Source organism: Haliotis cracherodii, unplaced genomic scaffold (genome assembly GCF_022045235.1).
Source record: "Haliotis cracherodii isolate W230 unplaced genomic scaffold, xgHalCrac1.p SCAF_2, whole genome shotgun sequence".
Lineage (NCBI taxonomy): Eukaryota > Metazoa > Mollusca > Gastropoda > Lepetellida > Haliotidae > Haliotis > Haliotis cracherodii.
Window position 1 is genome coordinate 68,983,300 of NW_027266275.1, and position 27,245 is coordinate 69,010,544.

Here is a 27,245-nt window from a genome sequence, read left to right on the forward strand (position 1 = left end):
CTGTCCACACCTTGCTACTCCTTAACGACTAACACAACGACATGTTAAAGACTTTATTCAAGGCACTGGTTAATATAGAAAACAATATATAAATTGTTATTTGTTAACTATATATATATATTTATATGATATAAATAAATCATGTAACAGGCAGTCAGATAAACTGTACAGGTAAATATACAGGTAAAGCTGTCCGGACTGTGTGCGGGATGTCAGAGAGGGTGTTGTACATCAAGTCTTCTTTCAGTGACAGCAAGGGGAATCGAGGGCGATGAAAGTAATTCGGACATTTGCAGTTGTCATCTGACAATGCGGATAACGAACAGTAGTAAGGTTTAGTAAGTAAAACAATCAAAGAAAATCAAATGATTTAAAATTATTGTATTATTTACCAACACGACGAACATAGTACAGAAATAATAGAAACAAATGTCCGTATAGTGTAGCATTGTTAAAACATTAATTGACCATCCTATACATGCGGAAGAGAATTTATAGATGTCAACTTCTGTATTATGACGAACAGAGCGTTTCAGAGTATATGCCTATTTCAGGGGATGAAGGAGTAAGCATATACTCCGAAGAAGTTGATATCCATAAATTCTCATCCTTGTGTGTATCACTTCTAAATGCCTTTCAAAGACTTGATCCAGCATATGCTTCCACTGTTGCATATCCAGTGTTTTCATGATAATTCAGGGTCTGGTTTGGGTAGGAAACATACGAATTGTGTTTTCGTTTACTCAAAGTGTAGAAGGACATAATTATAAGCTTTATAAACCCACACTAATTACTAATTACTTTTACCCACCAACTGGAATTGTGCTGAGTGCGGCGTAAAACAACAAACAAACAATAGTAACAGTGGCGCTGGGTTAAAGTCGTATCTCTTTCACATGGTCAATAGAAATGAGACAATATACAAAGCTTTATACTGATGTTTCTTTTACGAAAGGCTAAAAATAAGTGCCATGCCATGATTGCTACTAAACACAAAAGACAGTAAACCTGAACCTCTGAATGGATTATTCCAGTGAGTACGATGTTGGTGAAATTGGCGAAATGACGATTTTGCTTTGTACAGCGAATCTCTGACTATTGTGGAATGTGTTTTAATATGAGGAAATCAGTTAGTGCTTTATTATATTGATATAGTGAGTTGGTATTCTTTTACACAACTTTTAGCAATATTCTTCCAATATCACGTTGGAGACTAAAAACACTTTAACCGCTAGGCGTACCCACCGCCTCCATATTGGTACAGAGTTGAACACGCTGACTGATATTAGGATACAAAAATGTACTACTATCCATTCTGTAAGGGAATGCAGGAAGGTACCACCTACGTCCCCGTAGATCCATGTACGGGGACCGATCAGAGAAATGTGTTGAATCCTTCCCTTTATGTTTCAGAACGAGAGTAGTCAGACGAACCGTTATGGCTGACAGCCGTACCCCGAGGGGAGGGGGTCTGACGGGGTGGCTCCCCCTGTTGGTGGGCCTCATGGTGACAGCGCATGTGACTACGGTCACTGCGCATGGCGGAAACCCAAATACTGGTAAGGTTCACTTATGTTTGTCGTATAGTGTATATATTTTATTGTGATGACATCCTTCTTGAAATACAAGCACTAATGCCCTTGCCTAACAGTGAGTAATGGCATTAACTGACAGGAAACAGGTAGAGAGTTAAAGGCGAAAGGATTAATGATTATTAGTCTTATGGACAGTTTGTTTGTTATTTAACGCCGCTCTCAGCAATATTCCAGCTATATGACGGCGGTCTGTAAATAATCGAGTCTGGTCCTGACAATCCAGTGATTGACATCATGAGCATCGTCTACGCAGCTGGGAAACGATGGCATGCATCAACAACGTCCACGCGTCTGATCACCCTGTCCCTTTAGTAGCCTCTTACGACAATCACGTGTTGCGGAAGACCAATTCTGACACGGATCTTCACGGGGGTCCTGTGGATGATGATTGAGAGAAGAAATATGAATGAAGATATACACTACAGACAAAAAGAACAACACATACAAAACTACAATCTTAAAATAAAGCATCAGTAAGGCATAAAAAATATTATGTTAATACCAAACAATATACAACTTAAGCAATTTTACGAGAAATAAACTATTTATATTTATGAAATACTGGACTGCATTATATAACGGAAACCGATAGCAGAAATATATATATCAACAGCTTGGAATGCATGTTGGGAATGGCCTTTGGGCCGTATTGACTGTTTGCGTTTGTATTTTGAATTAATAAATAGATTGGTCCTCTGCCAATACAGGGAATAAATAATGCTCTGAAGTTGTGGACATGACAAGAACCTTGACCTTGAGTCAGCATCAGTCAAATGTTTTTTAAAGAATTACTCACGTCACAAAACCCTGTGATCTCTACTAGTAATAACACCGTCATAATTCCAGTTACAGGTGTCAAGGTGTCACAATTATCTGTGAGCCATACCACTGTTATTCCTGCAATGTCACGACTAAGGACACTTTTTTTTTAACTTCACACATTGTGCACATGAACTTGAGGATTAAAACCCGGTGTGACGTGGCACCGTCATGCAGTATAGACGTTTACTGCTGGGCTACCCGACAGCTCCGAAATGTATTTGAGGTCATTGTTAGTGAGGGACGTTACCGACACATCGCTCCACATTATTATTGTAGTGCCGCTTGCATTACACACAGACTTATTCTAAAATATAATAAATTTAGAATTCGTTTTCTTTTTTTGGTTATATTATCTGTTTAAAAATTGACACAGTTTTCTGAAGAGTGCTTAAGAAATATGATTTGTCACCATGCTAGTAATGAGTGAGTGTGTTTGGATTAAGGCCGATTTGAAAATAAAAATCAGCTATATCACGGCGTGTCAGCTTGATCGAGGAAAGACTTAATTGATGCAGCTCTTAGATGTTTACAACGAGCAAGGATACGATGTTGAAACACCTAGAATCATCAGGGCGAATCTGGGATTCGAACCCACGATTAACGGTTTCCGGTACGCCTAAGGGCCACAACTCCGCACAGGACATTGTGGCGCCATAGACAGCTAGCCAACCCATGCCCTTCGTGTTAGTATCGAAGCATCAGATATCAGTACAAAGTTTAGTTTGCGCATTGAGTACATACACCTGGTATGGCACTGAAGAATGCATGTTTCTGATTGGCCAAAATAAAATGAAAATCAGTTATCCAATCTACAGTTAGACTACCAAAAATTTCAAAACACAGTAGTTTTTTTAATGTTAAATAGCATCTCCGAATTGTTTTCGCCTGAGCGTGTTAGCTTCCTGAATGATTGTTTCAGTCTGACAACAATCCTGTCGGAGCATAAACTAACGTATTTTACAGAAAATTGTACCTTTTGCAATTTTAACTACCGCACCATGACGAGTTCGGTTACAAATGAAATTCTCAGGTTTCAAATATACGTTGAAAACCTCCTCAATTTGAAACAGTAGATTTCCCGACGAATATCTGTGCAGTGCGGGGACGGTGGGATACCCTAATGGTGAAAACATTCGCTGGTCATAAATTCCGGGTTCGATTCCTCACATGGGTACAATGTGTGAAGTCCACGTCTGGTGTCCTGCTAAAAGCGGCGTAAGCCGTTCTTTCACTCAAATTACACTTATAGAGCGGTGATGGTCATGTCTTTAGCAGGATAATATATGTCCTGTGATAGCCCCATTGACAGTACCTTACTGAATCTGTTAACACTCATAGTGTCTTTAATATACAGAATAATGATTTTTGTAAAGTGAGGATATCATCCCCATGAAGCAATGGTAACACCTCTTCTCTTCATTACCTTAAATGATAGTTTTCATCAATGACTATTACTTAATTATCGCTTCCGCTGAACTCATATCTGTAGATATCTGCCCGACAAAGATTTTTATTTTTAGAGACCTCTGAGTTTGTAGAGGCAAAACTTGACTTAATTTTGTTTAACCGGTGTCTGTCATACAATGACCTTGTGCACGCGCCATCTGGCGCCAACATGTTGATATGTAAGCTGATTAAGTACCTAACCGACCTTAATGGCGTAAATATTGAATATAAATACAGCACGTTTACTGGATACAAATAAATACATATTCGACCGGTTAGCTGGAGAAAGAACATGCTAATATACTATACAGTATACACAAGGCCGTGTTTGCATATTCTCAGGGGATAAAGGGTCTCAGGTTTAATAAATACAAACTGCAGATCAAAGTGTCTTGATTTAATGTATTTCTGTTTGCTGTTGAATGACGTGCTGTCAAATGTTGTATTGAAATGGAAATAGGCATGTGTTTGTGGTTTAATAAGTGTCCGAAATGATAAGAACGAGTGCAGCGTTGACGAAATGATTTCATTGAACGTTTTCTTTCTCGTTGACGAGGGATTTATATAACTCAACGTGTTGTCTGAGGACAGTTATGCATAGTATGTGTAATGTAGATTTTGTTCAGTTCGTATGTACCCGTGAAGATCCGGGGTATAATAGGTCTTTAGCAACCCATGCTTGCCGTAAGAAGGCGACTATGCTTGTCGTAAGAGGAGACTAGAGGGATCGGGTGGTCAGGCTCGCTGACTTGTTTAATGCTTGTCTTCGATCCCAATCAGGTAGATAGGTGCTCATGATGTCAATCACTGGGTTGTCTGGTCCAGACTCGAGTATTTACAGACCACCGTCACATAGTTGGAATATATCTGAGTGCGGCGTTAAACAACAAACAAACAGTTGATATGATTTACAAATAATGTCCTGTGACGGTACGCACCACGTGACGCATTGCCATATAGTTCCTACACCTACATAGTCACACACACAAGTCACGTACACATTACTAATATAAGCTTACCAAAGGGACTAGCAGTTTATTCTTTTAGATTTTCTTGAGATTTCGTTCTAGAAATTATCGTTTTATTCGTAGTTTCTTTATTCGTTTCTTTAACCCGCGAACGTATTTTTTACCATTAAGGGGTGGTCGCACTACTGGGAAACATAAGCACAACTGTGAAACATTTTAGTTTGAGGAGCAAGGAATAGTTCACTCTCACCGAGGAATTCTAGCGGACGTGGGTATCCAAGAAGGCAATGGGGCCACAATCCCCCAACAAACACACACATGCTTTTGAGGTGAGGTCAAATCGGGTTAAACGTCGCGGTCCAAGGTTATTGCACGTGCGCGGTGCGTGCGTGCGTGCGTGCGTGCGTGCGTGCGTGCGTGCGTGCGTGTGTGTGTGCGGTGTGGCTGCTTGCACTTGTCCGGACTTATGTCGATTTCTTGTGCTAGCCCACTGAGATACCATGCCACAGTTTTAACTGGACTTTTACCGTCCGTTCACTCCCTTGCCTCGGGAAGATGCTGGTTTTGTTCACACTAATAAGGATATGTTAATATTCAAACCACTCACTCAATAGCTCGTTCTCAATTTTTACATGCTACACTGACCACTCATCGGTTGCTATGGTTATCCCACAGATGACAGGTGTGTGCCGTGGATCTGCTCCTGCTTTTACTACGGCGTCTACTACGACAAAGGCGACGTGTGGGAGTCACAGAGTGACCCCTGCACCAAGTACCAGTGTGTTGACAATGGCGTCTTCCTCCCTATAAAGGCTGGTGAGTGAACTCAGCTAACGGTTTTCAAATATGGCTGTCACAAATATGAAAGCCAACATGCGGATCTCGTTTCTTAACGTATGTCTTGAGGCGGTGGGTAGCCTAGTGGTTAAAGCGTTCGCCCGCAACGCTGGAGACCTGGGTTCGATTCCCAACATGGGCACAATGTGTGAAGACATTGCTGGCGTCCCCCGTCGTGATATTGCTGGAATATTGCTAAAAGCGGCGTAAAACCATACTCACTCACTTAAGTATGTCTGAAATACTCCAAAGCAAACAAATCCACATTAAATTTGAAATGGTTGTAAGCTACATTTGAAGTATTCCATGAATGTATTTCATTAATTTTGTTCAATACATATTTTAAGAATACATTTCTTTCCTCGATTTCTTCATACTTTGAAGGGCGATGGGGAAGCGTAGTGGTTAAAACGTTCGCTCGTCACTCTGAAGGCCCGTGTTGGATTCCCGATATGGATATAATGTGTGTAGCCTCTTGCTGATGTGATAATTAAGCGGTGTAAAACCCAAGTCACTCACTCATACTTATAAGATTCTTGTATTTTACATCTGATTTGTACTTCCAGGTTGTTCCTTCAAGGGTGAGTGTCGGGAAAGGAACAGCACGTGGACCGAGGGGTGTTTCCGGTACCGATGTAACGTGGAAAACGACTTCTCTACATATGAGCTAGAAGAAGCAGGTAAAAGAGCGTCACCCTGTTCAAGCCCTTAAAAGGGGGCACGGGTGGCCCAGTCGTCTAAGGCGCCGCGATTCGCTGTGCAGAGTTGCGTCCCTTGGGCACGCCAGAAACCTATGATTGTGGGTTCGAATCCCGGTTCACCCCAATTATGTTTCTAGGTTTGTCAGCACCATACCCGTGCTCGTGGGTTTCACCGAAGTGGTAAACCTCTAAGACCTGCATCACTTCGGGCTTTCCTCCCACATTAAGCTGACACGCCGTGATATAACTGAAATAATGTTAAAAAGCGGCGTTAAACCCAACTCACTCACTCAAGCCCTAAACACGAAGAAAGAGGAAACTGATGATGTGCTTGACACTATGTCTACATTACTATCCGGTGGCATAATGTTAATCAGTGTAGATATCGCTTGATCTCACCCAAGGGATATTTCCTGTGAGAACCAGTTTTGGGTGATAAAGATGCGTAAAGCCATAATCACTCACTCACTCACTCATTCATATATAAAAATCGTGTTCTGCTGAGAATCTTTAACACATTTAACACATTAACCTTCTATTGGAAATTCATTCATTTGTATCATTGTATGTGCGTCACAGGCTTTGAATTGATCTGAGTTGATCTGAATTGAATAGACGCAACAATGACAACTAACGTCGAACGCAGGTTAATCATGCTGTCATCTCACTAGTATGGGGATAGAGGCACGGGCGGCCCAATCGAATAAGGCACCGCAGTTCGCTTTCTAGAGTTGCTTCCCTTGGGCACGTCAGAGACCCATGTTTCTTGGTTTGTCAGCACCAGATCCGTGTTCATGGGTTTCACCAAAAGTGGTAAACGTCAGACACCTACATTACTTCGGGCTTTTCCCCCACATTAAGCTGACACGCCGCGATATAACTGAAGTACTGTTCAAAGCGGCTTTATATCAAACCCACTGACTCGTATAAATAAACTTCTTGGAAATACCCCTTAATTGTTTCCAATAGTTGATGGTTTGTCGTGATGTGAATAAACTGGACATATATGTCCCCTACCTATTTCGGGACCCATGAAGATCTGGGTTGGAATGTCTTCCGCAACCCATGCTTGTCGTAAGAGGCGACTAACGGGATTGGGTGGTCAGGCTCGCCGACTTGGTTGATGCATGTCATCGTATCCCAATTGCCTGGATCGATGCTCATGATGTCAATCACTGGATTGTCTGGTCAAGACTGGATTATTTACAGACCGCCGTATATAGCTGGAATATTGCTGAGTTACACGTTAAAGAAGAAACAATAAAATAAGCAAAACAAACAAAACCTATTTCGGTGTCACTTTGACATCGGTACATTAGGATGCAATTTCATCAGTTAGGTATCAAATGCAATTTAACAATGAAAGCGTCTACATGTATTGCAATGTTCTGTTGTGTCCCCCAGCCTGTGTGTGGAAGGACGGCAACTGCTACAAGGTAGGACAAAAGGCAGTGGAACACTGTGACACCTTTGAATGCCAGATAGATGATGGCTGTTATGTGATGAAGAAAATCAAGACAGGTACGTCCATTTTCATTCTTGTCCATGTAGTTCTGACTACAATAAGTACCACAAGCAGCAGTGACCATGAAAATACACATATTGTTTCTTCCATTCTATATACATATGCGTGGAGGTTCCGGGTCGATCAAGGTCTCGACCCGTGAAGATCAGGTATGGAATAGGTCTTCAGCAACCCATGCTTGCCGTAAGAGGCGGCTAACGTTATCGGGGGTTCAGGCTCGCTGACTTGGTTGATGCATGTCATCGTATCCCAGTTGCGTGTATCCATGCTCGTGATGTCAATAACTGGATTGTCTGGTCCAGACTCTATTATTCTCAGCTGGGATATTGGTGAGTGCGGCGTTAAACAACAAACAAACAAACAAACAAACAAACAGACAAACGAAAGAGGTCTCTTTGTCGTACGATGCGACTAAATGGATCGGACAGTCATGCTCGGAGATTTGGTTGATTTTTTTGCCAACGTACCCTTGCGTGCATTATTGCTCACAATTGTCTTATCTGATCCGGATTCGATTATTTACAGGTCGCTATCATATAGCTCTCATAATACTACTATCCGCAAAACAAGATATTTGTTTTATGGATATTCTTACACAGAGGAACATATTAAAAATTATAAATATATAAAACTCGAAAACGAATATAATTGTTATCAACCAAGAAGACGATGCGTGAAGGTATAATCCAGTATGCCCCCCTTGCGACTTGTCTTCTACCCCCAGGCTGCCTGACCCATGACGTGGAGAAGCCGTGCAAGCCGATGCTGAGCTTCTGGCAGGACGAGTGTGCAGTCTACCAGTGTACCGGTGAAAGGCAGGACAAGCTGCGGGCCAGGATCCTCACACATTCCCATGGTGCGTTCTGACAGAGACACGTGCAGTGAATTATACCATTCGTCACCACTCGGCCCTTTCCGTAACCTGCAAGAAGATTCGTCCCCCTATCGATGAATGTTACGTGCGTAAATACGACAAACCAATCAGAATGCGCGTATGAATCAAAATTCTTCGTCAAAGAATCCCTCAGAAATAATTTTTGATTTTACATATGTCCCACATCTAACAATATACCCAAGACACAGTTAAATATGTTCAATCATACTGTATAATTCCGCATGTCCCGATGTGCTTTAAATTGCATCTGAAATAAAGAAAATATATGGGAAAATATATGTGAACCATAGCGCAACGAGTTGACAATTGTTTTAGGTATGCCCGTTTGCGCTAAGATGGAACCCGGTCGCTAAAATGGCGATGAGAGGCGCACGAGTCGCTATTCGGTTGGTCTCGGAATAACACGAGTTGGTCACGAATGTGAAATACACATGCATGTTTCAATGCTGATACAAGATTGTATGTCAATGGTAATAGCTCAAACCTAAAACGAGCAAATAATGTGTGTTTTGTTTATAAAAAAAAAGCCTTCTAAAGATCAGAACAGAGTGTTTTGTGTTGAACACATTATAAAAACATACTTAGAGGTTTTTCGAAAATGGGGTATAGGGGATAGGTATGAGAGTAGTGTTGGTCATGATATATACACCATGGGGTGGACATGGGTGAGATGAGGGGATGTAATTGCGCTGGTGAAGGAATGGGAACAATATTAAAGGTCAACATTGTCCATTATTAACATATTACGATCTTTAATGAAGGGGGACACGGGTGGCCACGTCGTCTAAGGCGCCGCAAATCGCCGTGCAGAGTTGCGTCCCTTGGGCACGCCAGAAACCTATGATTGTGGGTTCGAGTCCAGGTTCAACCCAATTATGTTTCTAGGTTTGTCAGCACCATACCCGTGCTCATGGGTTTCACCGAAATGGTAAACGTCTAAGACCTGTATCACGTCGGGCTTTCCTCCCACATTAAGCTGACACGCCGTGATATAACTGGAATACTGTTAAAAGCGGCGTTAAACCCAACTCACAGGGTCCAGGGGATCCGGACCCCCACCCCCCTTTTAAAAACCAAATATACTATGTTGTAGTCAGTAAAATTGTCTGAGAGGAGAGGATTTTGATATTTTGGACCACTTAAAAATGTTTTATAAATGTTTGATCCGCCCTTGACATCTCACCTTAAACTTGATGCTTCAGATGTGATGATGTGGCCTCGAGGTCACTACGCCCTGCCCGAGCCTGTGGGAGGATGCCCCAACTATGGGGAGAACTTCTGGCGTGAGAGTTGGTACAAGCAGTGCGGGGACGGCTGCAACTACAAGTCCCAGGAGTTCTTCCTGAAAGGCAACTACACCGCCCTCGAGTTGGACCACCACTTCTGCGTGCACCACGACGTCGACGACCCGTCCATCATCCCACTGTACCAGACGTATTGGGAAGCTGGCCGATACTGCATCCTCAGGTTCAACGGGACGTGTCCGGATGGTAGGTAGTCTTTCACATACGTCGGAGTAGTCACAAATGAGTTGTTCGTTTGTGAGATGAAACACGAACTTCAATGTTTGTAGCTATGTATTTGGGATATTTTTTAATGTTACGTGTCGATTCCTAAATTCATACGGTATGTTAACCGAGAAATCTGTACGTAAATTAATTTAGTGTGAAACCAACTAACAAACAACAAATGGTATACAATCAACAAATGTTTTACAACAATTCTCTAGGTTTACAAATCAATACAAATTACATCAATTACAATGGCAGTACACAATAGAATAATAGTAAACTATTTAATGACAAAATATGCTATGATGGCAGTGGTCAGTATCTGATAGAGTGGTGACAGTTAAATACAGTGATACATAATATTCACCCAGAGGCGACGGTGTTCAAGCTTCCGAGACGGGCCTGGGTAGGGAATCTGGGGTGATGAGTGATCTTCACAAAAAAGCTGGGCTTGATGTAATGAAATGTGTGAGAGATACGAGAGGCACAATCTTGACCCTAAAATACAGTCTAACTAGCTACGAGAAATTTCCACATGGTGCCGTCACAACATAGAACATTCTACATGTTTCTATAACACTATCACAGACCACGTTATTCCGGAAATTAACACATCACACTGGCATCTAAATATTCAAACTTCCTCAAAACTGCTTACATTAAACACGTACTACATTCCTGACAACTAATCGCTGTCAACCGAATCTTTACAGTAACAATGTAATACAGTTACACTCATTGTTTAACAATACATTACACTGCCATATAACAGTTAGTAGCTCACAGACCCGTGAAGATCTGGGGTAGAATAGGTCTTCAGCAACCCATGCTTGCCGTAAAAGGTGACTATGCTTGTTGTAAAAGGCGACTAACGGGATCGGGCGGTCAGACTCGCTGACTTGGTTGATGCATGTCATCGATCCCAATTGCGTGGATCGATGCTCATGATATCATTCACTGACTCTGGTCCAGAGTCGATTATTTACAGACCGCCGTCATACAGCTGGAATATTGCTGAGTTCGGCGTTAAACAACAAACTAGCAGCTCACAAGAACCGAATACACATTGTCCAGCAGCATCGGTCCATCAGCATCTTGATGTTTAAAGAAAGTTTAAAGTGATGTAAGTCAACCCTGGTGACGGTACGATGCTGATAAACCAACAAACATAATGAGCGCGAATCTTGTATTCGAACTCACGAGCATAGGTGCCTGACACACATAAGGGACATCACTCTTTCCAGCGACGTTTGACTCGTTGTTGATGTCCAGCACGAAAAAGCAATAGCATGAAAGCCGTAAAATTTTGAAATCAAAGAGAATGTACAGAATAAATTTAATGGTGATGAGATCTGTTTCCTGATATTCCAGGCTTCGAAGAGGGGTTCGTGGAGATGAACAACCACGAATGCAACGCCACCAACGTCACAGTGGGGGTCCTCCCCGACGGTAACTACACCTGCACTACCACCCGCATGGAGTTCTGCTGCAGATACGATGGTGAAATCGAACGCCCCATCGTGCTGCCGGCCAAACACCAGTTTGTGTTGTTCATGGCTAACAATGAGTCGGAATGTCAACAAGTCAGAGGTAAAGGTCACTTGATTATTTTAGGACCTTCTTGTAGATATACCTTCTTTATAGTGATTTGAAGCTGTAGTTATGTAAAGTCTGTTTTACTTCTCTTGATAGTGACACGTGTAAACCTACTAATGTTGTGTACTGAACATACATATCCCTAGAGGCATGTTAGCTATTTTAATAACAAATCAATGTAGACAAGTTGAAATATACAGGCAATGTTAAATGAGCAGAAAACTCACATATACAACCCATTCCCTTGGTTGACCTTGGCATGGTTATTCAATAGAGACAATAAACATTTCCATATTCACAAGGAATCACTTCTGAAAGTCCATTGTAAAGATCCGCCGACTATATCATGAGCATGTCTTTGTGAATCACTATCATATGGTGAAGCTAAGAGGGGTTGGCGAAAAGGTGAGCGGAACCTGCCTTACCGATGGCACCCGTCAAAAATCCATGCAAAGGCAAGTCAATTGTTCGCTTGGAAAAAAACATGGAAACCTTAACGAACAAATGAAAATAGGGAATTTTGGTAGATGATGCGTCAAATTTGGAAATGTCCTCCACATGTCTACTATAAAATGTTTTGAAAGTTTCACTAAAGCTTTGAATGTTGAAGACCTGATCAAACAACTTTTGAGCAAGAGTCGTATGAGTCTTGAAATGATTGCAGAAAGGGCATGCTCTATTGTACATAAATGTAGACACCAAAGTCAGGAGCTGCTGTAGTATTGCTCGACATAAAGGGAAAGGTTACATTGTTCATCTTTTAAACAGTGAGTGATGAAAAGCGCTGCTTTGAAAAGTAAGTTTCATATAGGCGTATCAGCTTAATGTGGGAGGAAACTTTACATCGACGTATATCGTAGGAGTTTACAACTTTGGTAAAAAGCATGATAACGACCATGGTGGTGACAAAAAAAGAAGCATAATTCAGGGGGAAATTAGGATATTGAATCCAGACCTTTTGTTCCTGTCACTTCAAAGGGACGCAACTGTGCACATCGAGCTGGACAAAATCCATGCCCCTATTAGGAAGGTAAAGGCTGTGTTCATGTATTGTTTTCAGGAATGAACCACAAGATCCAGTTTTGGAGCTTCTGTGACGTTAATGATGGCGTCCTCCGGGAGATGAATGGATCTTTACCCTTCATCAAGACCGGGGACAACAACACCCTCATCAACTCCTGCTTCTACAGCCCCATCGGCTGCGGTAGGTGACACGACCACAGTGACATTTACCAATCTGGCAAAAACACCCCTTTGATGCTGACAAACAAAATGAATCCTATATTAAAATGCTGAGAGAATTGTGGTCGTCGGGCCTTCCTTAAAGAATAGATGATATTGGTTCCACAGTATCCGAAGGAATGAAACAGCGGTATTATGTGGCAGGTATGCAAATTGTATGCACATACACATGTATACGGCCATCCACAATTTGATTCTTAATCAAATATAGATGGGCCGGTCGGGTAGCCTTGTGGTTAAAGCGTTCGCTCGTCACACCGAAGATCTAGGTTCGATTCCCGACATGGGTGCAATGTGTGAAGCCCATTTATGATGTCCCACGCCGTGATATTGCTTGAATATTGCTAAAAGCGGCGTAAAACCATACTCAATCAAATGTAGATTCTATTCCCTCATTGTACTTAGGACGAGTGGCCGTTTGATATTGGATACATGACAGTTAGAGGCTGTCTATGGTACGGATGTTCATCGATGTTCATGTGTGTTCCAGGCTGCACCGATGTAGATGAGGAGGTTGTTGCAGTCGGCGAGAGGGTCACTAAGAAGTGTGTGACGAAGGAGTGTCGGGACGTCTTCAACCACAACATCCTGGTGGTGGTGGAGGGAGGTGAGGGCTGGCTTGTCATGTCAGACAGCACAGAAATATAGCCACAGATTATGTCACAAGGAATCTATGTTCTTATATTAAGATTATTATTATATCATACATTTATATATCGCAGGTATCCAGGAACTAGTTTTTTCTCAAATGCGGTTTTATTTGTTCCCCGACCAGTGGATCCGTTCGCATGCCAGTTATCATTCTCAACTCCCTGGGGAGTATACAAACCATGCTGCCTAAGGGCGCTAGAAGGTTTTTATATCCATCACGTTGTCAGACAAAACTTCCCATCACTGCTTCACATATATTAATATGTTCCCTTCAGTACCCTGACCACCATAAAATGTCAAAAAAGAGAATCTTGAAGCACCCATATCGTTTTACAAACGGACGCCATTCCGTCAAATATTATCTTGTTGAGGTTTAGCGAACGTGCAATGAATAGATACATTCAAAAGCAATGCTATTATTTATACATATATGAACGCTCGAAACGAAAAATGGGAAGGGGTAGGATGGTAGGAGAGTAGGATCGAGAGAGTGTATGATTGTTGTGGGTGTTAGGATGGGTGGGAGGGTAGGATGGAGAGGGTGTATGGTTGCTATGGGTGTTAGGGTGGTAGGGGGGTAGGATGGAGAGGGTGTATGATTGCTATGGGTGTTAGGGTGGTAGGAGGGTAGGATGGAGAGGGTGTATGATTACTATGGGTGTTAGGATGGTAGGAGGGTAGGATGGAGATGGTGTATAATTGCTATGGGTGTTAGGATGGTAGGAGGGTAGGATGGAGAGGGTGTATGATTGCTATGGGTGTTAGGATGGTGGGAGTGTAGGATGGAGAGGGTGTATGATTACCATGGGTGTTAGGATGGTAGAAGGGTAGGATGGAGAGGGTGTATGATTGCTATGGGTGTTAGGATGGTGGGAGTGTAGGATGGAGAGGGTGTATGATTGCTATGGATGTTAGGATGGTGGGAGTGTAGGATGGAGAGGGTGTATGATTGCTATGGATGTTAGGATGGTGGGAGGGTAGGATGGAGGGGGTGTATGATTGCTATGGGTGTTAGGATGGTGGGAGGGTAGGATGGAGAGGTGTATGATTGCTATGGATGTTAGGATGGTGGGAGTGTAGGATGGAGAGGTGTATGATTGCTATGGATGTTAGGATGGTGGGAGTGTAGGATGGAGAGGGTGTATGATTGCTATTGATGTTAGGATGGTGGGAGGGTAGGATGGAGGGGGTGTATGATTGCTATGGGTGTTAGGATGGTAGGAGGGTAGGATGGAGGGGGTGTATGATTGCTATGAGTGTTAGGATGGTGGGAGGGTAGGATGGAGAGGGTGTATGATTGCTATGGGTGTTAGGGTGGTAGGAGGGTAGGATGGAGAGGGTGTATGATTGCTATGGGTGTTAGGATGGTGGGAGTGTAGGATGGATAGGGTGTATGATTGCTATGGGTGTTAGGATGGTAGGAGGGTAGGATGGAGGGGGTGTATGATTGCTATGGGTGTTAGGATGGTGGGAGGGTAGGATGGAGAGGGTGTATGATTACCATGGGTGTTAGGATGGTAGAAGGGTAGGATGGAGAGGGTGTATGATTGCTATGGATGTTAGGATGGTGGGAGTGTAGGATGGAGAGGGTGTATGATTGCTATGGGTGTTAGGATGGTGGGAGTGTAGGATGGAGAGGGTGTATGATTACCATGGGTGTTAGGATGGTAGGAGGGTAGGATGGAGAGGGTGTATGATTGCTATGGGTGTTAGGATGGTGGGAGTGTAGGATGGAGAGGATGTATGATTGCTATGGGTGTTAGGATGGTAGAAGGGTAGGATGGAGGGGGTGTATGATTGCTATGGATGTTAGGATGGTAGGAGAGTAGGATGGAGAGGGTGTATGATTGCTATGGGTGTTAGGATGGTAGGAGGGTAGGATGGAGAGGGTGTATGATTGCTATGAGTGTTAGGGTGGTAGGAGAGTAGGATGGAGAGGGTGTATGATTGCTATGGATGTTAGGATGGTAGGAGGGTAGGATGGAGAGGGTGTATGCTTGCTATGGGTGTTAGGATGGTAAGAGGGTAGGATTGGGAGGGTGTATGATTGCTATGAGTGTTAGGGTGGTAGGAGAGTAGGATGGAGAGGGTGTATGATTACTATGGGTGTTAGGATGGTAGGAGGGTAGGATGGAGAGAGAGTGTATGATTGCTATGGGTGTTAGGATGGATGCAATTTGAGGATGGAGAGGGTGTTAGGATGACGTAAGGATCCAGGAGGGCGAGGTTGTTAGGATGGTTAGGGGTGAATACCAAGAACGCACCGTTAGCGCCGTATGGCAGCACTCCCATAAAACAGTATGTTCTTTTCAAACATACTTACTTCCCTTGAAACCTGTTTTGTCCTTGACATGGCCACACAGTAGATCTCCCAGTCAGCACATTATGATATTTAACATTCTGACAGTTAATCTTATACGGAAATCATTTAACCTAGGTTATCACCGGTTGCCATCAAACTATAAACTATTTCCTACTCGACTAAATACCAAATTCTATCGTTCAATATCTCCCCGTCGTTGTGGTTGCAGGCTGTATGGACGACGTGAGCCTGAAGTGTCGGCTTGAGAACGAGTCGTGGACGGACATGGTCGGGGAGACGTGCAAGATGAAGTTGTGTGTCAGGAAATACGACAACAAAACGCAAACTGCCTTCTTCGAGATCGCCGACATGGGTTTGGGTATGAAGTATCTGTGTTACTGGCCCATGTTTCAAAGGCGTGTCTGTGAATTATCCCAAGCTGTTTCTTTTGATGTTGAATGTTTTAAAGAAACCACGTTATCTTGAACTCGAAATGTCGTTTACCAAAATCTAACCTTATGATCAAGAATCATAATCATGGTCACTCTGATCTGATTCTCTCGCTGTACAGGGGCGGTCGGGTAGCCTAGTGGTTAAAGTGTTCGCTCGACACGCCGAAGACCCGAGTTCGATTCCCGACATGGGTACAATGTGTGAAGCCCATTACTGGTGTCCCTCGCCGTGATATTGCTGCAATATTGCTGCAATATTGTTAAAAGCGGCGTAAAACCATACTCTCTCACTCACTCACTCTCGCAATACGGGAATTGATTAACATTTATACTTCCCAAGGTTTTTCTGTCTGAAAATTGACGACTTATTGCTTTATTTGTAAAACGATACAGTAAACTACGGTTATAACGAACTCAAAGGGACCACTAATTTTAGTTCGTTATAACCGTTCCTTATAAGCATACATACACCATATACACAGCAAATGGCTTAGACATAAAAAAAACCCCATAGTTCGTTATATCCTTTAAGTTCGTTACAAGAGTGTTCGTAAAAACGTAGTTCTTATGTACCACTTAGCATGTCGTGTACATTTTCCGGTATCGCTCTCAGTTAATTTGTCAGAAGGCCATGACGACGTACAAGCTTAATGAAGAAAACAAACATGGACGCTATAGAATTGACTGTTATTGACTTCACAAACATAAAAGCCGGCGTTGTTTCTATTTATTTTAAGGTTGTCGAGACAAGGATCAGTGCGTGCCCTTGAACTACACCAAGGTGAAAGGGTGTTATCAATCCCAATGCCAGGAGGACAAGGTCACAGGACTTGCCGGCTTTGAGGTTATAAAAGCAGGTAAAAATACACAATACTGGTTTTATTGGTCGGAATTCTAAACATGATACTCGATGACGCTCCCTCTTCAGTTTTAAAAAAACCAATGTGTGGTGGAAATAGTGATATATTGTTCCTGTGCATGATACGTGGTGACGCTGTGTTATATTGTTCAAGCTGCCATGTATAGAATAGTCAATGTGTTTCTCGCTGTGACCTCGGTATTGCGGCGTTTTTCGATATTGGGGAGAACATCCCACAGTTTTTATTGCTCAAATTATTATTCAAGCTTGTACTGTCATGGTTGGTCGCCTTAGAGTTATTGTCACGAAAACCACCTACACTACGCCGGAATGTCAATTTCATGGAAATATTGACTGTTTAAGTGCGCCTGTACACAACGCTGCAACAAGGTTTGGGAGAAGAAGGTCCCAATTATCTTTCAGGCCCTAGTATAAAGTGGTTCTAGTATACTGGACGCCCTGTTTCCTATAGCAGAGGGTCGTTGGGGGAGCCTCGTGGTTAAAGCGTTAGCTCGTCACGCCGAAAGCCCGGGTTCGATTCCATGAATACAAGGGCGAAGCAAATTTCTGGTATCCCCCGCAGTGATGTTGCTGGAATATTGCTAAAAGCGGCGTAAAGCCATACTCACTCACTCACTCCTACAGCAGACATTATATAAAACTGTTGGTATGTATGATTCAGATTGTCAGGGTCTGTGTTAACGTATAATTCAGTCCCGTCTGTCGTATGGTATGGTTCCGTTACGGGGAACTCCCCATGTAGTTATGTCTGTTGACCAGACGGTCACTTGTTTTTTATTTGTCCAGGTCACTGAAATCCCCGCCACTGTTACCCTTTGTTTTGATGGCCCCTTATGGCTCTGCTGATATTTGTATTGAAACGCTCCCTGATGTCAACATTGTTACAGTTTGTTCAGACGGTCCCCATGTCCTTTATGTTAAAATTTTGTGTCCTTGTCATGATATGTCATGTCCTCGTTTTGAATGTCATGCATGTCTTTGTACTTGTCCTATTACCTTGCTTATGGAACTGTTGCAGTTGCTATTCTACAGAACCTGTTATATCCAGACATTGTACACAGGGGCGGTGGGGTAGCCTAGTGGTTAAAGCGTTCATTCGTCTCGCCGAAGAGGCGGGTTCGATTCCCAACATGGGAATAATGAGTGAAGCCCGTTTCTGGTGTCCCTCGACAGTGATTTTGATATTGATAACAGCGGCCTAAAACAATACTCATTCACACATTCTCTCAATTTGTAACATGCTGTTGTAAACTGTTGCTGAGACTGGTTGTGTTTGTTCCAGGGTGTTCCGATGGTCACGGGCACTGCATCCCCCAGGGCCAGAACGTCACCCAGGGGTGCATCACTCTCAACTGCGACAGAACCAGGTCTGCCTGCGGACTCAGTGTCGTCAAAGGAGGTGAGTAGGATTCATCGTAGACAATGCTTTTGTTATTGACAAATAACGACATGAACTGCTGTACGTTACATGTATATAGGCACTGCATTATATTCGTATTGGCACGCACACTCCAGCTAAACTCAAATATTGTTTGAGGGACCGTCCCTGTGAATTTTGTTAGCTTTATAGGCAAATTCATTCTTCAACACTAAACTACTTTGCTCGGAAAAAACAGCCGAACAATTGTTTTTTGTGTGTAATTTTCAAACCAGAAGCCCAATTATCTTTTTCCAGTATTATCTGGGATATACCATTTTGTTTTTAAACTCCCCCCAAAATACACACGTCTGTTAACCAAAGGTCGAAATCTGATTTCGGCTCACCTGGACATTCAGGATGGTCCGACTGATATCAAAGCAAATTGTTTTTTGAAACTCGTACAGATAGGGATGTTGTCAAGTCTTTAAAAAGCATTTAGAAATAAGGAAGAGAATTTATGGATGTCAACTTTTTTATTATGAGGAAAACAACATTTCGGAGGATATACTTACTCCTTCAGCAGGTGAAGGAATAAGTATATACTCCGAAACGTTGTGTTCTTCATAAAAAAAGGGATATTGTGTTTCACAAGAAGTCTCTACAACCCTGTATATAGTGTCGCTTGTCTAGGCAGCCTTGTGGTTTAATCCTACATCCCAAAGCCGACACAAGACCCTTATTAGATCCCCATGTGTATCCAATGTGAGAATCCAATTCTTGATGCCCACACTTGTTAGAAGCTTGTCACGAAGGACAAAACAAACACCGCACTCACTCACTCACTCACTCAATCCCTCTCCGTGATGCAGGGTGCTCTGCGCGAGGTGGCAAGTGTTTCGATGTGGGTGCGAACATCACACAGAACTGTATGCACTACTCCTGCAAAGAGTACAGGACCTCGAAGTCCATCAAGTGGAAGCTAGAAGTCACTCAAGCAGGTCAGGCTTTCAGATGTGTTACGAGTATTCGTGTGTTCCAATCATCATGCAAGAACAAGAGCTTAACATGATACCTATGTCTGTGTGCTGATTGTTGTGTTATAAGAGTGTATATATTTGAGCGGTCGTTTTTCTTAATAAAGCTATGGACCCGTGTATAATGTATGAACACTTTATTGAGTATATTACTTTCAGCTGATATGTTAATTATTACGATATACAAGTTAATATTATATGATAAATGATAAAGCTATGCCCGGTCCTTTAAGCCGCATTGAGACTCACGTAGAGCATAACTGGGGATTAATTCTACCCCAGCATCACATCCGTTATGAATATGGTGACGACGTATGCGGTAGGAGAAATAATATTGTTTTGTTTCTATTTCAGGGTGTATTGACAGTAAGCGTAAATGCTACAACGCGGGAGACAGGATTAACGCCAGCTGTTGTACGTACGAGTGCATCTTCGGTGACCGGCCTGGCTTCTACCCAGTGTGGGCGGGTACGTTACCAACGACTAGAGAGTTGTTCCTTATAGATGTCTGCGAATAATAGATTTATTATAAACCCTGTTTGATCACCAACACCACTCACTGAACAACCACAACACCCATCCACTCTCACCTCCCCACCCCAACACCGACACTCACACCCACTCCAGAACCCACCCCACACCCATATACTCACCAATATCCACATCAACACCCACACTCACAACAAAATCCACATCCACATGCACATCCACACCAGCACTCACACCCACATCCACACATCCAAGATATTCTTCCACCTGGCTATGTCATATAAGACGCCCCAGTTCACTGTGCAGAGTTACGTCCTGAAGACGTGCCAGAAACCTATTACGATGGTTCGAATCCCAGATTCGCCCTGATTTTGATTGTTTCTAGGTTTGTCTGCACCAGACTCGTGCTCGTGGGTTTCACCCCACATCAAGCTGACACCTTGTGATATATCTGAAATACTGTTCAAAGCAGCATTAAACGTAACACACTCACTCTCCCATTTCATGGCGGATGCTAATGTTCTGTATTCATATCCATGATCCATATTGTCAGGATGCAACACCAACCTGGGCTGTGTTCCACCCAACGAGAAACTGAAGCATGGCTGTTCTACTTACAACTGCACCCAGTTTGAAAATGGCACACGGAAACTGTTCCTGGAAAGCAAAGGTACTCGAAGACCATAAGGCTCTCTACCTATAAAAGATTGTGCTTCTCGATCTGACATGAGTACATCTGTCGAACGTCCCTATACATCTGCATGGAACGTTCCATACAACTCATTTTAAGTGGTCCTCACAAATATATAAAAATATCTTATAAATATAACAAATATTATTTATCATAAATGGCTCGGTTTTTCCCATGACCTTCTTTAAAACAGATAGTTTATTGTTTGTTTCAAACATATTTTGTTCACAAAAGCTCATCTTTAATGGTGTAAGGGGGCGGTCGGGTAGCCTAGTGGTTAAAGCGTTCGCTCGTCACGCCGAAGACCCGGGTTCGATTCCCGACATGGCTACAATGAGTGAAGCCCATTTCTGGTGTCCCCCGCCATGATATTGCTGGAATATTGCTAAAAGCGGCGTAAAACCACATTCACTCACTTAATGGTGACGTGAGTTGTTAACATCATGATAGAAAGCTGTTGACATTTCCTTAGATCCACGCGCTCGTAGAGCTACATGTCTCCCCTGCTTTGAAGTAGACTTCCGATTGTCGAAGCAACGAATGATTTGTGGAACACGCAATTGTCAAGCAGTTTATTAACAAATCTATTTCCTGCAGTACATCTGATGATTGTATTCAGGATCGTTCGTGTCCTTTGTTTCTATATGAGCCAATGCAATTCATGTCTGTCTGTTCAGGCTGCACATACAAAGAGAAGTGTTACGACGTCGGGTCTAACATCACTGATGCCAAGCAGTGTATAACGTACACCTGTACTCTGGGTGGGAAGCTGAGCAGATCGCTGGGTGAGTACATAAAAAACTCTGTACACGGAAAACATAACATACTCCCGGTCACCCCTATGAAACACGGACCAAGAGAGCACTAGTAGCCCCTCGTGACAAGCATGACCCCGGTCCCCCCTCTGAAAAGACATGACTTACTTTTTAATGCAAATTGTATGAGTGGTGGGTGCTACCCCATGGCAGGACATGTTTCCCCTTTTCGCGAACACCTGGTGTCATCACTGATTTTTAGAGGTCCATTCATATAATTTCCACACTAATTTGCCCTTTAAATGGAATCTGTTCCGGCAGAAAATCTAGGATGGTTATTTTCTTGCATTGACAATTTATATCAACATTCGGTCTCCCCTCTAAAAAGGCAAATTAACATACCCATAATGTATATTGATAGAAGAAGGCTTATGCATTCCACTGACTTCAATGTTTTATTGCACTTCAGAATGTCCATGGCAGAAGAAATGCTATCCACCAAACAAGGAGTTTAAAGATGGCTGCAACACATACAGGTGCAGTGTGAACGCAACCCATCGAGTGATTCAACACGTCCAGCTAGGTAGGTCGACCAGAGTGTGGCAGATTGTCAGTGCTGGGGAATACGTTAAGCCGAACGACGTCATTCCGGCAATCCAGTTTGTGAGATGATGTTTTAGGGATATTTGTTTCGTTCATCTGGTATCTCATTGTAAGCGTTCAAGGTAACGATATTGAATAATAATAATCATAATAATAAATGCATAATGGCGATATGATGATGGTGATAATTATAATAACGACGACGACGATGATGATGATGCTAAAATGATGATGATGATGGTGATTGTGATGACGTTAATGATGATTGTCCATTTAAATGCCATATAGAGTTTAAGTTCTTTTAAGTTCACGTGGTTTCACTGTGTACAACATTACGTCTTACGTTGCCAGCCTGCAAGGTGGACGATAAATGTATCGACCCTGGCGTCGTGTACAAGCGCAACTGCAACACCTACAAGTGCAGCGAGGACAAGACGTCTTGCAACTCCTACCTTATAGAAGTTGGTAGGTAGAACGTACTTCTCTGGGTTGCACTGTGACATATAGCGACAAGACTACCTTTGATTTGATAACGCCTAATGGTGAATCGAAGTCTTCAGCGTCACGGGCGAACACTTTCACCATTATACTTTCTCACCGACCCCGTTTCAGAGATCCTCTTGGATGTTCGTTTTTTTCAAAATTTTAGGAAGATATGTCCATACTGTGTGTTAGATATTGTATACTAATTCTTTGAAGTTTTAATATACTCATGGAATAAACTAAGGGATCATATATTATGAATGATTGATTATGGTTTTACGCCGCTTTCAGCAATATTCCAGCAATATCATGTCAGGGGACACAAGAAATGGGTTTCAAACAGTGTACCCATGTGGGGAATCAAACCCGGGCCTTCGGTGTGACGAGCGAACGCTTTAACCACTAGGCTACCCGACCGCCCCTATTATCAATTAAAGAAAAGCAAGCTATATCACGAGACTTCCTCGTGATAACAGGCATTTTTCACCAAGGCAATTAATAAACAATATGTAAGATATACATTGAATACAAAGTGAGTGAGTAGACTTTTACGCCGCTCTTTGCAATATCAGTCAAATCACGACGCGCGACCCCAAAGATTGAATTCTCACAAAAGTGAACTTCTTTCGGTCCCAATGCTACTTGTTACCTTATTTTTCAACATTAGTATAAACATTGATGTTTGTCATCAAAACATGGCACCCCTGGCTATAAATAGAAATAGGAATCGGGTGTGACCAATCTGATCGTATCTGGATGGCGCGAATCATTGCTTATACTATCAATCACTGGCTTGTCAGGCAAAGACAGTTTAGAGTGATTTTCAATCTTGAATCTCGGTGAGTGGCGTTAAACAACATTCACTCGCTCACTCCTATATCTCCCGGACATTAAGTTTGTAACCGATTTTGTGCGTCTTGATTTACGTGAAACTGTAACCAACATGTCTATTCTCAAATGATGTCCCATTATTGAATAAATACACTTTCTTCTTATTTGGATCCTTGGCTCGAAGTGGCTCCGACTTTCATCCTTTGTCAGTCAGCATCCTTTCGATGCACGTGAGTTTGACCCAACGTCACGCTTGGCTTTCCTCCCTCCCTCCCTCCCTCCCTCCCTCACGCCCTCCCTCCCTCACGTTCTCACTCACTCAATGATTGTTTGTTTACAGGCTGCAAAGACAAAGATACGGGGAAGTGTTTGGAGAAGGGGGATATCATGCGACACGGCTGCTCAGACTTTGTATGTCAACCCAACGGGAAAAACAACCCCTTCAAGTTCAAATCTGGGGGTAGGAAACTCTATACAGTAAACTACGGTTATAACGAACTCAATGGACCACTAATTTTAGTTCGTTATAACCGTAGTTCGTTATAACCATATATACAACATCTATACAGCAAATGGCCGGGACCAAAAATTAAGTTCGCAATATCCGTCAGCTCGTTATAAGCGTGTTCGTTATAAACGTATTTTACTGTATTAAGATTAAACATATCTCACAAGATATGGTAATCAAGCATAAAAATGACTGTTTAAATGACAGTCAAAGCAATCTGAGTATATAATATTTGGAATTGGCGATATTAATGTACGAATTAATGGTTCATTGTCATCACGCCGTCAGGGGAATATGGGACTTTTGGTTATAAAAGAAATACATTTTGAGGCAAATAACACCTTAGAAGTAGGTTGAGCAATTACGTTTGTAAAATGAGGGTCAAAAGAAAGAATGCCAAGTTTGTTTTTTATGTAACTTTTGTTAAATTTGCTTTTGTCAATTTAGTCATCACTCCTGCAACAGTTTGAAAAAAGGTTATCTGTGGCTGGGTAAATTTGTGTAAAACCAAACTGGTTTAATGAAGACTTGGGTAAGAAATTAATCTGGAACCACATGACCCTCCCGAGCGCCAGACAGGGTAACAACAAGTAAATCTTTTCAACGTCTTTTGGTATGATCGAACCCCGGACCTTCCGCTCTCCGGGCGGAGGTTTTACCACTAGACCACGGAGGCTGTCTCAGCTTAAAGATAGCCGTACATCACATAGTATGTCAACATGGCGCAACCTTACTGACATGAAACCGTTCGACACTTTTTTTTATGTTGGATACTAACATTAATGAATGTGTTTTTTTAGATTGCAATTATAACAACAAGTGCTACAAGTTAGGCAAGCCTATGTCCACCGACAACTGTGGCACTGCGACGTGCCAATACAAGAAGAAGGATGACCCTTCGTCTGGACTGGTCATCAGTACATCTAAAGGTCAAATCCGCGTCATCGAATATTTATGTACTCAAAGAAAAGTGACTGTGTTCAGATTGATTTAGACAAAAACGGAACGATATGCATGGCTTGTCTAATTTACCAATTTTCTAACATAAGAAACCATTTGCCATGTAGGATTGATTAAATGCGTATTTGGGAGAGAAAAAATCCCATCTAAAATATTTTGAATTGAGCATAGACTTACGTCCCTTATTTGTTCCGGGATCCGCTGGTCGTGGTTTCGAAAATAACAATTCGCCTCGATTATGAACCTTGGTCTGTCAACAAACTACTTAAGAACACTCTTTTTATCCAAGGGTTAAACGTCACTTCGATCTGACACATATGATAAACTGAAATGATATTCAAAGCGGTACCTCTGTTGGTTTCTGGGGGCAGGCTGCGAGAAGGACGGGAAGTGCATTGGCCAGGGAGAAGGGAGTTGGGACAAGACCGCCAGTCCCTACTACTGCTACAAGTCTATGTGTCACTACGGGAAGATATACGACCGTGTGGGCATTCGTGAGTTGGCTTTCTTCTCATATGTTCTCACGTTGATCACGTTCATTTTGGGCATGCCAGAAACCTATGACTATATGTTCGAATCCCGGCTCGCCCCGATTATATTTCTAGGTTTGTCAGCACCATACCCATGCTCGTGGGTTTCACCAAAGCGGTAAACGTGGAGACTTTATCACGTCCACATCAAGCTGACTTGACTGACATTTAGTCCCAGAAACAAACTTACAGTAAGCTACGGTTATAACGAACTAAAAGGGACCACTAATTTTGGTTCGTTATAGCCGTAGTTCGTTGTAAGCATATATACAGCATATATACAATAAATGGCCGGGACTAAAAAATAAGTTTCTTATATCGGTCAGTTCGTTATATGCGTGTTCGTTATAACCGTTGTTTACTGTATTTTATTTAAAAATATATATCTACAAAATTAAAAAGAAATCCAAATGGAGCCCAGGACAATCCTTACTCGATTTGCCAAATCATTCCAGGCTTGAGTTGTATTCTCTCAGGTCTGGGACTGAGACTAGAAGCTGACACGCTGTGATATAACTGAAATGCTATACAAGGCGGCGTTGAGACCAACTTACACTTATTCAATCTGTGATGACACTAGTTTCTTTTGACTTGAGTATATATCATCCAGACTGAGTATCAACTGCAGTGATCTGTCATACATGTTTCAGTGTGCAAGACCAAGGACAACGAATGTTTGACGGTCAAGGACGGGGAGACCAAGCATTATAAGATGGTATACAAGGGCCGCACCTGTTCAGCAACGTGTTTATTGAAAGGCAACCAAATAAAGATCCGAGACATCAAATGTTAAGATCATGACAGATGTGTTATCAAAGGTCACTCTGAGTTTCTTTCAGATTTTAATTGTCATAGTTTGAGGATTTGGTTATATTCTGGTTTAGCGAATGACGATGTATATTTGAAAGTGAACTAAATTTGACAGTTAATAAAACCGATGCTGAGAAGAAATAATATAGTTCTGTTGATGAAGTAGCTCATTCCAGTTGTTGTCAGTGTTGTTATTGCACGGTGTTATTTTCACTCCTGGTATGGGGGCACGGGTGGCCCAGTCGTCTAAGGCGCCGCGATTTGCTGTGCAGAGTTGCGTCCCTTGGGCACGCCAGAAACCTATGATTGTGGGTTCGAATCCCGGTTCATCCCGATTATGTTTCTAGGTTTGTCAGCACCATACACGTGTTCGTGGGTTTCACAGAAGTGCTAAACGTCTGAGACATGCATCACTTCGGGCTTTCCTCCCACATTAAGCTGACACGCCGCGATATAACTGGAATACTGTTAAAAGCGGCGTTAAACTAAACTCACTCACTCACTCCTGGTATCTAAATACATGTCGAATTTAATGTTTTCTTGAATATAACGGTACCACGAAGTTTAACGTACCTTACATATGAATCGTTGGACAGCTTTTTTTGAAATTTTCGTAATTCCGTTTACGCCTGTTGAAAATCATTCAGTGTGTTTATCCTTGTTAGAATTGCTTATCGCCCATGTGGTCTAAGGATATATTGCAAATTATCATATACCCATCATGTGCGATAAAGCCAACATGGAGACGGTCATATCACAGGGGTGTAA

The 27,245-nt window shown here is 42.4% G+C and overlaps 1 protein-coding gene across 1 annotated transcript in view; it reads left to right on the forward strand.

The window, feature by feature from the left end:
- LOC139468422 (uncharacterized) overlaps positions 1 to 26,609 on the forward strand; it is a 31,041-nt gene extending 4,432 nt beyond the window's left edge. Inside the window, exons 2-23 of the mRNA XM_071250379.1 lie at positions 1,414 to 1,559; positions 5,507 to 5,647; positions 6,235 to 6,348; positions 7,774 to 7,890; positions 8,619 to 8,750; positions 9,992 to 10,279; positions 11,672 to 11,890; positions 12,957 to 13,100; positions 13,629 to 13,745; positions 16,321 to 16,470; positions 17,281 to 17,400; positions 18,706 to 18,822; positions 19,653 to 19,781; positions 20,172 to 20,285; positions 20,860 to 20,976; positions 21,675 to 21,782; positions 22,222 to 22,335; positions 22,707 to 22,820; positions 24,010 to 24,129; positions 24,978 to 25,106; positions 25,509 to 25,631; positions 26,318 to 26,609. Coding sequence (XP_071106480.1) covers positions 1,439 to 1,559; positions 5,507 to 5,647; positions 6,235 to 6,348; positions 7,774 to 7,890; positions 8,619 to 8,750; positions 9,992 to 10,279; positions 11,672 to 11,890; positions 12,957 to 13,100; positions 13,629 to 13,745; positions 16,321 to 16,470; positions 17,281 to 17,400; positions 18,706 to 18,822; positions 19,653 to 19,781; positions 20,172 to 20,285; positions 20,860 to 20,976; positions 21,675 to 21,782; positions 22,222 to 22,335; positions 22,707 to 22,820; positions 24,010 to 24,129; positions 24,978 to 25,106; positions 25,509 to 25,631; positions 26,318 to 26,460 — 2,991 coding nt within the window. The 5' untranslated portion in view covers positions 1,414 to 1,438 and the 3' untranslated portion in view covers positions 26,461 to 26,609. The remainder of the gene's footprint in view (positions 1 to 1,413; positions 1,560 to 5,506; positions 5,648 to 6,234; positions 6,349 to 7,773; positions 7,891 to 8,618; positions 8,751 to 9,991; positions 10,280 to 11,671; positions 11,891 to 12,956; positions 13,101 to 13,628; positions 13,746 to 16,320; positions 16,471 to 17,280; positions 17,401 to 18,705; positions 18,823 to 19,652; positions 19,782 to 20,171; positions 20,286 to 20,859; positions 20,977 to 21,674; positions 21,783 to 22,221; positions 22,336 to 22,706; positions 22,821 to 24,009; positions 24,130 to 24,977; positions 25,107 to 25,508; positions 25,632 to 26,317) is intronic.
- Positions 26,610 to 27,245: the final 636 nt, after the last annotated feature.